This window comes from Canis lupus, chromosome 19 (assembly GCF_048164855.1).
Source record: "Canis lupus baileyi chromosome 19, mCanLup2.hap1, whole genome shotgun sequence".
NCBI classification, from domain to species: domain Eukaryota; kingdom Metazoa; phylum Chordata; class Mammalia; order Carnivora; family Canidae; genus Canis; species Canis lupus.
Genome location: NC_132856.1, coordinates 41,621,229 through 41,634,475, shown reverse-complemented (window position 1 = coordinate 41,634,475; position 13,247 = coordinate 41,621,229). Strand labels below are relative to the sequence as shown.

Genomic DNA, 13,247 nt, shown 5'->3' with positions numbered 1-13,247 from the left:
CTTTATTAGATATATGGTTTGCAAATGTTTTCTCCTATTCCACAGGTTGCCCTTTTCACTTTGTTGATGGTTTCCTTTGTTGTGTAGAAGCTTTTCAGTCTGGTGTGGTCTCACTTGTTTATTTTTTGCTTTTGTTGCTTTTGCTTCTTGTGTCAAGTCCAAAAAATCATTGCCAAGACTGATGTCAAGTAGCCTATCCCCTATGTTTTCCTCTAGGAATTTAACTATTTCAGGTCTTAAACTTAAGTTTTTAATCCATTTTGAGTTGATTTTGTATGTAATCTAAGACAGAGGTCCAGTTTCATTCTTTGGTATGCGGCTGTCCAGTTTTCCAAGCACTATTTATTAAAGAGACTGTCCTTTCCCCATTTTATATTCTTGGCTCTTTTGTCATAAATTAATGAACCATATATACATGGGTTATTGTCTGGACAATCTTTTCTATTCCATTGATCTGTGGGTCGAGTTGTTTGTTTTATTATTGAGTTTTTAAGAGTTCTTTGTATATTTGGGACACCTGGCTAGCTCAGTCAGTGGAACATATGACTCTTAATCTAGGAGTCATGAGTTTTAGCCCCATATTGGGTATAGAGATTAGAGATTACTTAAAAACATATTTTTTTTAAAAAGGGTCTTTTTTGTTGTTGTATATTTTGGATACTTTGGATGCCTTTTTCTTTTTTTAAATATTTTATTTATTTATTCATGAAAGACACCGAGAGAGAGAGGCAGAGACATAGGCAGAAGGAGAAGCAGGCTCCATGCAGGAAGCCCAATGTAGGACTTGATCCCAGGACTCCAGGATCATGCCCTGAGCCAAAGGCAGACACTCAGCTGCTGAGCCACCCAGGTGTCCCAGGATGCCTTTTTTCTTTTTTTTCAAGATTTTATTTATTTATTCATGAGAGACAAACACAGAGAGAGAGAGACAGAGACAGAGAAAGAGAGACAGAGACACAGGCAGAGGGAGAAGCAGGTTCCATGCAGAGAGCCCTATGTGGGACTCTATCCCGGTCTCCAGGATCAGGCCCTGGGCTAAAGGTGGCGCTAAACCGCTGAGCCAACTGAGCTGCCCTCAGGATGCCTCTTTCAGATATCATTTGCAAATATTTTCTCCTAGTATGTGGCTTATCTTCTCACTTTCTTGACAGTGTTTTTCACAGAGCAGAAGTTTTAATTTTATTATTTATTTATTTATTTATTTATTTATTTATTTATTTATTTATTTATTTTAGAGCAGAAGTTTTTAATTCTAGGGAATTCCAGCTTATTAATTCTTTCATTTATAGATCATGTCTTTGGCATTGTAGTTACAAAGTCTTTGTCAAGTGTAGGAGTCATCTAGATTTTCTATGTTCTTTTCTTTTTTCTTTTTTCTTTTAAGATTTTATTTATTTATTCACAAGAGACACACACAGAGAGAGGCAGAGACACAGGCAGAGGGAGAAGCAGGCTCCATGCAGGGAGCCCGACGTGGGACTTGATCCCAGGACTCCAGGATCACACCCTGCGCCAAAGGCAGGCTCTAAACCGCTGAGCCACCCAGGGACCTCCCTCCTATGTTATTTTCTAAGAGTTTTTATTATTTTTTTTTAATTGTTATTTATTTATTTATTTATTTATTTATTTATTTATTTATTTATTTATGATAGTCACACACAGAGAGAGAGAGAGAGGCAGAGACACAGGCAGAGGGAGAAGCAGGCTCCATGCACCGGAAGCCCACCGTGGGATTCGATCCCGCGTCTCCAGGATCGCGCCCTGGGCCAAAGGTAGGCGCCAAACCGCTGTGCCACCCAGGGATCCCTCTAAGAGTTTTTATAGCTTTGCATTTTACATTTAGGTTTGTATCATCCGTTTTGAGTTAATTTTTTGTTAAGGTATAAACTCTGTGTCTAGATTTTCTTTGCATGTGGATATCCAGATATTCCAGCACAATTTGTTCAAAAGACTATGTTTTCTTTGTTTTATTGACTTTGCTCCTTTATCAAAGATCAGTTGACTATATTTGAGTGAGTCTATTTCTGGGCACTCTCTTCTGTTCCATTGATCTATTATTAGTCTGTTCCTTTGCAAATATCTCTCTCTCTCTCTTTTAAGATTTATTTATTTATTTATTTATGAGAGACACAGAGAGAAAGAGGCAAAGACATAGGCAGAGGGAGAAGCAGGCTCCTGACAGGGAGCCTGATGTGGGACTTGATCTCAGATCCTGGGATCAGGCCCTGAGCAGAAAAGGTGGACATTCAACTGTTGAGCCACCCAGGCGTCCCAATACCACACTCTTTTGATTAATGTAGCTTTATAGTAAATCTTCAAGTTGGGTAGTGTCAGTCCTCTGACTTTGCTTTCCTCCTTCAGTATTGTGTTGGCTATTCTGGATCTTTTGTGTCTCCATATAAACTCTAGAATCAGTTTGTCAATATCTACAAAATATCTTGCTCAAATTTTTTTGAGATTGCATTGAATATATAGATCAAGTTGGAAAGAACTGAAATCTTGACAATATTGAATCTTCTTATCCATGAACATGAGTATCTCTCTACTTATTTAATTCTTCTTTGGTATCTTTCATCAGAATTTTATAGTTTTCTTCATATAGATCTTACACATATTTTGTGAGATTTATACTTCAGTATTTTGGGGTTCTAATATAAACGGTATTGTGTTTTTAATTTCAAATTCCATTTGTTCATTGCTGGTATATAGGAAAGTGATTGACTTTTGTATGGGAATCATTTTCTGATACCCTCAATGGTAATATAACCTGATAAATATGAATGTTCCGTGAGATCAGGGAGACAAAATTTAGAAATTGGGTTTGTTTCATAAAATCCAGGCTCTATGATCATAATAATGAACCATATTGTGCAGTGTATCAGGTTGGAAATGAGCAGAGTTGGAAATAAGAGGTATGGGAAAGCACTTTTGCCCAAAGCATTCACTCTTCATCAAGCTTTTTTTTTTTTTTTTTTTTTCCCATCAAGCTTCTTATTGCCCAAATTCCACAGCACAGTTGGCATTCCAGTATCCTATGATCTGGAAAGAACTAGTCCTCTTGGGAGAGGTTATAGTTTAAGTCATTCATTGTATCAGGCAGTGAAAAATAGTTTATTGGTCTTTTCCTAAAAGCAGATTATTAACAGGTTTGCAAGAGAAAAGGACAAGAGAGTAGAAGATGGAATTCAAATTTACTGTCTCGCAGATGACTGAGATCTCCCTGGTATTAAGAAGGAAGGGATTTGTATGCAATTTAATAGCAGAAAATAGGGGCACCTGGGTGCCTGTGGTTGAGTGTCTGCCTTCGACTCAAGTCATCCCAGGATCAAGTCCTGCATCAGGCTCTCTGCAGGGAGTCTGCTTCTCCCTCTGCTTATGCCTCTGTCTCTCTCTCTGTGTATCTCATGAATGAATGAATGAATGAATGAATGAATGAATAAAATCTTAAAAAGATAATAGCAGAAAATATCTATCTTTTCTCTTTAAAAGGATTTTATTTTTAAGTAATCTGTACACCCAACATGGGGATCAAACTCATAACCTTCAAGATCAAGAGTCACATGTTCCACTGACTGAGCCAGCCAGGTGCTTTGAAAATACCTTTTTCTGACCCATACTTAATGGGAGTTTTCACCAAATGGATGGAAATATAGTTGCTGAAATGTCTTCATCTACATATAATAGTCACCAGTAAAGTGATTTTAAAGATTTTATTTAATTGTTCATGAGAGACACAGAGAGAGAGAGGCAGAGACATATAGTTGGAGGGAGAAGGTGGCTCCCTGCAGGGAGTCAATGTGGGACTCAATCCCAGGACCCCGGGATCATGCCCTGAGCTGAAGGCAGATGCTCAACCACTGAGTCACTCAGGCATCCTATAATCTTTGGGGGAAAGTTATACTACCTTAACTTTTTTTTTTTTTTAAGAAGGAGGTTTCCATTTTATTTTATTTATTTTATTTTATTTTATTTTATTTATTTTATTTTATTTTATTTTATTTTATTTTATTTTATTTTATGAGAGAGAGGCAGAGACACAGGCAGAGGGAGAAGCAGGCTCCACACAGGGAGCCCGATGTGGGACTTGATCCCGGTTCTCCAGGATCATGTCCTGGGCCGAAGACGGCACTAAACCGCTGAGCCACCCGGGCTGCCCACTATCTTAACTTTTTAAATTAATATCCCTCTCTTTCTAATAGGGTAACCATAAGAAATGAATTTTAATGTCTGGAATATCAAAGAAATGCTCAGTATTCCTTCTGGCTCTGGGTAAGTTTTCTGGTTTATACTCTGATACTGAGGATTTTTTTAAAAAAGATTTTACTTATTTATTTGAGAGACAGAACGAGAACAGGGTGAGGGGCAGAGGAAGAAGCAGACTCCCTGGTGAGCAGGGAGCCCCATGTGGGGCTTGATCCCAGGACCCCGGGATCATGACCTGACCCCAAGGCAGATGCTTAACTGAGCCACCCAGGTGCCCCTGATACTGAAGATCCTATATTGATTTTGTATAAAAAGTCTCCCCTTCTTATTAGTTAATTAGTAATAGAGTTATTTCATATAGCTTCTTCCCCTTTTCTTCCCTTCCTTTCACTGCTCTCCCATACTTGTCTTTTTTCTTTTGCTTATTTTCTGATTATAAAACCAATGTCAATTCAGCTATGTGTGTTAATTGAGCAGTGGTTCTGTGTCCAACACTGGGCCTAGAGACTATGAGGCCTGTGAGAATTAGACATGGAGTGATTGATATTGAAACATCAAGGAGCAAAATTAAGACCATGTTCAGATATGTATTTATTCAGTTGTATAGTACAATGGTAGGTACTGTGGAGTTAAGAGCCACTCCAGCTACTGACAAGGCTCACTGAGATATTGCCCCTTCTACTACTCCACTGAAGTATTTACATTTGTGTCTGCCAGCCACGCAGTGGGCCTGCCATTGCTAACGTGGTAGATATGCCCCAGAAGTAGTGTATATTTAAGAGATTTCTAATTGCTTTTGGTATGTTTTATTATTGGATAGTTTATTTCCTTCCTAACACCTTCCTGAAGACAGTTATTTTTTTTTTTTTTTTTAATTTTCTCCCACTCCTTTTTTTTTTTTTTTTTTTTTTTTTTTTTTTTTTTTTTTTATTTATGATAGTCATACAGAGAGAGAGAGAGGCAGAGACATAGGCAGAGGGAGAAGCAGGCTCCATGCACTGGGAGCCCGATGTGGGATTCGATTCCGGGTCTCCAGGATCGCGCCCTGGGCCAAAGGCAGGCGCCAAACCGCTGCGCCACCCAGGGATCCCTGAAGACAGTTATTAATTCAACAAAAACCTAGAGCACTGTACTTTTTATTTCTCAAAAAGAAAAAAAAATGCTTACAGTTGATACAAGTAGGGAAAATGTCTTTGTTAAATTCCAAATCAGAACTTTAAGATATAAATCCTACATAATTTCTATAAGCTCACAGTTTTTTTTTTCCAGCTCAGCTGATTATTCTCTTTGATCTAAGAGGGTAGTCACAGAGAGCTATTAAAGCTATTTTGAGCAACGATTATGCAACCTATATTATATGTGTGCAGCCCATTACTTTAGCTAATCTTAGAAAATGGTTTTGTCAGTGAAATAATTGCTCTTTCCTGTGTTTGAGCTATTAGAAATTTTTAAAATATTTTATTTATTTATTCATGAGTGACACAGGGAGAGAGAGAGGCAGAGACAGGCAGAGGGAGAAGCAAGCTCCATGCAGGGAGCCAGATGTGGGACTCTATCCCAGGGCTCCAGGATCACGCCTTGGGCTGAAGGTGACGCTAAACCCAGGCTGCCCGAACTATTAGAATTTTTGTCTTACATTAATATATGATGGTTCCTTTGGCTTAGAATATGTACGTATATGCTATCTAATTACTTTAGATTTGGCTTATTTATTTATTGGAGAGGAAGGAAAGAGAGACAGAGGGTAAGGGGAGGGGCCTAGGGAGAGGACAAAGAATCAAGAATTTTAAGTGGGCTCCATGCCCAGCACAAAGCCCAATGTGGGACTCAATCTCACAACTCTGAAATTAGACCTGAACCGAAATCAAGAGTTGAATGCTTAACCAACTGAGCTACCTAGGAGCCCCTAGATTTAGCTTTTTTAAAAAGGAATTTGTGATTTGTGTTTGTGTGTTTTAATGAAAAGTATGTTTTTTTTCAGGTTACACAATAGCATTAAGTAACACAAATTGTTATTGAGATGTCTTACAAGTAAAAACTTAAAGATCATATTTTACTTGTCTACCTGCTTATGTGCTGTGTCTGTAAAAGGCTTAGTACACTGTGTTCAAGTGTTACTGTGTCATTATCAATATCACTCTCTTTTATATTAGAAGTTTAAAGGCTGGCATAGAAATCTATGGGAATCTAGAAGTCCACAGCTGGAAGTGCTTAATTAAAGTAAGCAAGAATAAGACACTAACGGTGTGAAAGGGAACACCACTTTGTTTCAAAAACAATTTTTAATGAATCCTTCTGTGCACAAATCTGAGTTGATCATATTCTTCAGTCTGGATAAGACTGATATTAGTCTGCTAGCTGCCATCACAAAGTATCCTAAACTGGATGGCTTCAACAACAGAAATTTATTTTTTCAGTTCTGGAGATTAGAAGTCCTAGAACCATATGTCAGCTAGAAAATTTCTGGTGAGGGCTCCCTTCCTGGCTTGCAGACAATTAATTGTCTTCTCTCTGTGTCTTCACATGGAAGAGAAAGAAAGAGGACGACAAACTCTCCCATCATGAAAGCCTCACCCTCGTGACCTTGTCTAACCCTAATTACCTCCCAAAGGCCCCATTTCTAAATATTATCACATTAGAGATTAGGACTTCAACATAAGAATTTTGGGAGAACACAAACATTGAGTCTGTAACTAAGCTGTCTTGTGTTTTTTGTATTATGACTCCTACTCTCCCTGTAATCCTGCTTCCTTCCTTCCTTGTAGGCACATTCTGGAGAGTTAATGAGAGTTCTAATTTACCTTCTATATACTCAGTTCCATACTTGTTTGGTGTGGTATGATGTAGATTTAAAAGGTTATATAAATGATATGTGATAGAGTTCATTCAATTTTTACTTTTTTTCTGCACTCAAAATGACATTTTGGAGACTTATCATGTGGTTATATGTAAATCTAGTTTATTGCTTCTGACTAATACATCAGTTATATGCATACACCATATTTTATTTTTATCCATTCCCTTAGTGATTAACAGATTCAACTTTCTTTTTTAGAGAGAGAGAGTATGTGTGAAAGAATAGGGTGGGGAGGAAGGGCAGAGGGAGAAGGAGAGAGAATCCCAAGCAGGCTCCACTCCCAGCACAGAGCCCTATGTAGGGCTTGATCCCATGACCCTGAGGTCATGACTTGAGCTGAAATCAAGAGTTGGATGCCCAACCAACTGAGCCACCCAGGTTCCCCCAGATTCAATGTTCTTTTAATCTCTAAAAATTTCAGGAACTTCCCTGAAGGGTGTTATAGCTCACAGTTCTATTTTACAAGGAATAATGGTGTCATTCCTTAATGTTTGAATTTCTATCTGATTATTCTCCAGTAATCAAAATGTCTGGCATTCAGAATTTGTGGTTTTTTTTTTTTTTTTTTATAGATAGTATTGGCAGTGTGCAGGGGACTAGGAAGTCAAAATAAACTAGTACTCTGCCCAGAGTATTTTGAAATGAATATCTGTGAATTATGATTTCATTTGTTCAGAATGTTTGTTCACTTGATATACTTCTCTTTTCTTGCTTAATTTCAGGACCACTAAGTCATCTAGCTGGAATAATAATCAGACTGATCACTCTAGTCTCAGTGATTCTCAGTTCCTCTTTGGATCACAGTTCTGTCCAGAAAGTTCAGAGACTCTGTCAGCACCCTTGGACTTTGGTGTCCACTTGAGACATCCAAAACAGTCACAACCGAATTCTCTGGACGTGAGTCTCATTTCTAGAATTTCTCTGCACATATTTCATAGTCAATATGGAGATAAACTATAAAGAAGAATTATTCTGTTGGATTATATTTTAGAATTTACATCTTTAAGGATTACTCTCCTAAAAAAAAAAGGATTACTCTCCTAAATGGATTTGTACTTGATCGGTGATTCAGTAATCTGACAGATTTGGTAGTCTGAAATAGAAAAAATATATATGTTGCAGAATATTGCCAGTACCTTGGCCCTCAGGGAGAGCCAAATATTGCATGACATTTTCTAAGACATACTATTGTTTGTGAAAATTTCATAAGAAACAAGGGCTTTAGAAAAATAGGAATAAAGTAACATAAATTTTATTTTAAATGAACATTTTTCTAAGAAACTTTAAGTACTTTGTGGATTTTAGTCTACTATGCTACATTATCTCCTTGAAGAAGGACATAAGGATTCTGAGGACTTAGTTAATGAATAAGGGCCAGAACCAATAATAGAGTCTCCTGAGTTCTCAATTTTTTGAGACCAGCCTGTCTTCTTTTGTGTGTCAGAAATATTTTTATATATTTATTTATTATGGTCTAAAACTAGATTTAACTCTGTATACAAACTTACCTGCATCAAATAGAGATTCCGTGGATAAGATTAGGTCAGTGCTTTAAGATAGCAGGGTATGCTCTCAGATAAGTATTTCAATACAAAAATTGGTCCCCAGTGATATGAAGGAGGAAAGGTACTCCCTGAATGTTTCAGAGTAAGTTTTGCTTTAGAATGCAAGCAATAACTCACTGCATGCCAGCATGCCTACTGTCCAGTCCATGTCAAACTTATCAAGAAGTCTAGTTCAACTAGTAATTGAATTAAACTTATTAATATATGAACTTTAACATATCATCTCAGAGGGGCAGCCCGGGTGGCTCAGCAGTTTAGCGCTACCTTCGGCCCAGGGCCTACTCCTGGAGACCCGGGGTCAAGTCCCACGTCTGGCTCCCTGCATGGAGCCTGTTTCTCCCTTGGCCTGTGTCTCTGCCTCTCTCTCTCTCTCTGTGTGTGTCTCTCATGAATAAATAAATAAAATCTTAAAAAAAAAAAAAAAACATATCCTCTCAGAGACAGTATAAATAATTCTGTTATTGTCTTCAAATCTGTGCAACTGATTTTAAGCCATTTTAGCTGATTTTTTATTTTTATTTTTATTTTTATTTTTATTTTTATTAAGTAGGCTCCACATCTAACGTGGGGCTTGAACTCATGACCCTGAGATTAAGAGTCACGTGCTCTACTGACTGAGTCAGCCAGGTACCCTGATTAGCTGATATTTTAAATATCTTTGGGCTGGTAAGGCAGAAACCTTATTAATAAAAAGAGTTGCTTTAATGTAATTTTTTGATTTATATAAATTAAAAAGGAAATACTACATGCCATGTTGTTTGTTTGTTTGTTTGAAGATTTATTCATTTATTCATGAGACACACAGAGAGAGAAGCAGAGACACAGGCAGAGGGAGAAGCAGGCTCCATGCAGGGAGCCCGATGTGAGACTCGATCCTGAATCCCGGGATCAGGCCCTGAGCTGAAGGCAGACGCTCAGCCGCCGAGCCACTCAGGCATCCCAACCATGTTGTTTTTAATATTATGGTTTGCACTTAAATGTGACTCTACATTGTGTAGAAAATACTGAATGCTATAAATATTTTCATGTATGAAATGCTATGATTTTTTTTCATTTAACAGAGTGAACCTAGTATTTTCACAAAGTACCAGGCAAAACCCCAGCTGTTTGGAGGAGATACACAAGATAGAGGTTTATTTCCTCTTCCTTTGTCAGTTGGAAAATCAAAAGGCCTTTTGGAACAGTTTGAAGAGAAAAAGAAAAGTGCAAAAGACAAATGTGACAGGTATGTAAACCATTCAAGTAGATGAGACATCTCATCTTTTCTCAGGGAAACAGAAAATGGAATATTAACAGTTAAATAATTCTATTTCAGCATGATAACACTCTTGCTGTTATAGCTCGTCTAATAGTTACTCTTTATTTGCTTATTTGTCAGTGTGGCTTGTGGCAAATTTGACTATGACTGCCACAGTTCTGGCCCTCTGAAAAGGAAGCTACGGGACTTCTTAGAGAAATACAATATTCAAGTAATGTTATGTTTATTTTCCCTAAAATTCTGCCCTTTAATTTGTTGTTTTTTCAGATCATCAGAGTTAGGAAATTATATAACAGTTGCTTTAGCATTAAGAATATAGCACATGAATTATTATTTTTTAAAATATGTAATGGTTCCCGAATTTGAGTGTCATTCTTGTGCAGGGGCCATGCTAATCTCTGTGTAGTTCCAATTTTAGTATATGTGCTGCTGAAGTGAACACAGCACATGAGTTCTTTAAAAAGCTGATTCAGGCTATCCAGGCTGATTTCCTCACTTTGAAATGTTGGTGGTTTTTGTTGTTGTTGTTTATTCATTTATTTGAGGGAGAACAAGAGAGCATGCATGAGTAGGCGGGAGGGGCAGAGGGAGAGGGACAAGCAGGCTCCCTGATGAGCAGGGAGCCCCGCGTGGGCTCAATCCCAGCCCCAGTCCCAGGACCCTGAGATCATGACCCTAGCCAAAGGCAGATGCTTAACCAACTGAGCCATGCATGCACCCCAAAATGTTGGGGGTTTTTGTTTTAAAGATTTTATTTATTTATTTATGAGAGATAGAGAGAGGCAGAGACATAGGCAGAGGAAGAAGCAGGCTCCTTGCAAGGAGAGCCCGATGTGGGACTCTATCCCCGGTCCCAGGATCATGCCCTGAGCCGAAGACAGACGCTCAACCGCTGAGCCACCCGGGCATCCCTGTTGGGTTTTTTTTTTAAGATTTTATTTTTAAGTAATCTCTATACCAACGTGAGGCTCCAGCCCCAAACGCTGAGATCAAGAGTCACGTGCTCCACTGACTGAGCCAGCCAGGTGCCCCAAAATGTTGGTAGTTTTTAAGGTATACCCTACATTTTATACATAGTCTTATTTGTTTTATATTTATTCATTTACCTTAGCAAATACATGAGATAAATTAGGGCTCCTCTATTAATTTATAAATAAGTAATTTGAAGTCAATTAGGAAATTAAATTGCTTATTTCTTGGTAGTAAATTATCAGAGAACATCTTTAGGTATCATGGAATTCATAACACTCAAGCAGAGATATACGTTATTATTTCTGTGACAGTGAAGATCTATCACTTAGTGTCACCAGTAGTACTTTCCTGTTGAAAGAGCCAGAATTTCTTTAAGAATTCTTTTTTTTTTATTAGATTTTATTTATTTATTTATTTATTTATTTATTTATTTATTTATTTATTTATTTATGAGAGACAGAGAAAGAGGCAGAGACACAGGCAGAGGGAGAAGCAGGCTCCATGCAGGGAGCCTGACGCAGGACTCAAGCTCAGGACCCCAGGATCACGACCTGAGCTGAAGGTGGCACTAAACCGCTGAGCCACCCAGGCATCCCTCTCTCAATATTTTCTTCTTTGTTTCCTTTTGCTATCTCTCCCTATATCATTTCCTTCTCTCTCTTTTTTTTTTTGTAGTGAAATTAGTTTCTATTAACAGTTATTATTAACTAGATAGCAAAAACTATATAGCACTTATTTTTTTTATAGCACTTAAATAGAACAAATAATTGAGGACTCTGAATAATCTCTCCCCATTAAAAAAATTTTCAAGCTCAAGATATTGACTTATAGGCAAAAAAAAAATCATAATTTTAATACATTCTGGCAAAAATGAAACCCAACATTTTATTTTATATTATCATTTTTAAAGATTTTATTTGTTGGGCAGCCCGGGTGGCTCAGCGGTTTAGCGACGCCTTCAGCCCAGGGTGTGATCCTGGAGACCCGGGATCGAGTCCCACATCTGGCTCCCTGCATGGAGCCTGCTTCTCCCTCTGCCTGTGTCTCTGCCTCTCTCTGTACCTGTCTTTCATGAATAAATAAATAAAAAATTTTTTTAAATTTATTTATTTACTTTAGAGAGAGAAAGCATGAACGCAAGCAGGGGAAGGGGCAAAGGGAGAGACAGAGAATCTCAAGCAGACTCCGCTCTAAGTGTGGAACCCAATGTGGGGCTCCATCTCATGACTCTAGAAATCATGACCTGAGCCAAAATTAAGAGTTGGCAGCAGAACTACTGAACCCCAAAACCCAAGATTTTAGATTTTAGGTTTTTTTTTGTTTTGTTTTGTTTTTTTTTTTTTTGTCAATTAGTGCTTGTCAGAAATGTGGTAAGAATGGGATACCTGACTGGTTCAGTTGGTAGAGCTTGAAACTCTTGATTTCAAGGTCATGAGTTCAAGCCTCATGTGGAGCCTACTTTAAAAAAATGTAGGGGGCGCCTAGGTGGCTCAGTTGGTTAAGTGTCTGCCTTTGGCTCAGGTCATAGTCCCAGGGTCCTAGGATCTAGCCCGACTTCAGGCTCCCTGCTCAACAGGGAGTCTGCTTTTCCCTCTGGCCCTCCTCCCACTGATTCTCTCTCTCTCAAATAAATAAAATCCTTTAAAAAGTGTGGGAAGGAATGAGAAATTTTTATTTTTATTTTTTTATTTTTTAATTTTTTTTTTAAAGATTTATTTATTTATTCATTCAGAGAGAGCGTGATAGAGGCAGAGACACAGGCAGAGGGAGAAGCAGGCTCCATGCAGGAAGCCCGATGTGGGACTCGATCCTGAGTCTCCAGGATCACACCCCAGGCTGCAGGCGGCGCTAAACCGCTGCGCCACCGGGGCTGCCCGGAATGAGAAATTTTTAAATGAGAGAGAGAAAGCATATTGCTATAAATTTGGAAGCAAGAAAGTGCTAAGACGTAGTGCAGGGTTCAAACATAAGAGATACTATAAGACATAGATTTGCATATTGTGCTTTGAAAGTATATATTTTCCCAAACTATTTTTTTTTAAGATTTATTTTATTTATTCATGAGAGACACAGAGAGAAGCAGAGACATAGGCAGAGGGAGAAGCAGGCTCCCTGCAGGGAGCCTGATGTGGGACTCTATCCAGAAACTCTGGGATCATGACCTGAGCCGAAAGGCAGATGCTCAACCACTGAGCTTTCAGGTGTCCCTTTCCCAAACTTATAAGGAGTGTGTATGAGGGATAGAAATCTGAAAAGAAGCCTAATCAGTTAGTTCATATTGCATTTGTTATGACTCTTTTGGTAGTAAATAGAAACCTCAAAGTAGCTTTGACAAAACAGAATATATTAGCTCATTTAACCAACCTGGGAAGGACAGAGAATAAAATGAAAT

General features: G+C 38.2%; 1 protein-coding gene and 1 non-coding gene across 13 annotated transcripts in view; one reads left to right on the top strand and one right to left on the bottom strand.

The window, feature by feature from the left end:
* Positions 1-13,247, top strand: part of IHO1 (interactor of HORMAD1 1) — a 42,230-nt gene that overhangs the window by 8,755 nt on the left and 20,228 nt on the right. For 7 of the 12 annotated variants that reach the window (XM_072786227.1, XM_072786225.1, XM_072786222.1 and 4 more), the window contains 3 exons: positions 4,200-4,269; positions 7,783-7,957; positions 9,687-9,850. In XM_072786227.1, the coding sequence (XP_072642328.1) occupies positions 4,214-4,269; positions 7,783-7,957; positions 9,687-9,850 (395 nt within the window). In that variant the 5' untranslated portion in view covers positions 4,200-4,213. Of the gene's footprint in view, positions 1-1,652; positions 1,773-4,199; positions 4,270-7,782; positions 7,958-9,686; positions 9,851-13,247 lie in introns of all 12 variants that reach the window. The other 5 variants (XM_072786230.1, XM_072786232.1, XM_072786226.1 and 2 more) reach the window with 1 other exon arrangement.
* On the bottom strand, positions 10,222-10,325 carry LOC140611508 (U6 spliceosomal RNA). Its single transcript, XR_012012659.1, has one exon. It is a non-coding gene; the product is annotated as a U6 spliceosomal RNA (small nuclear RNA).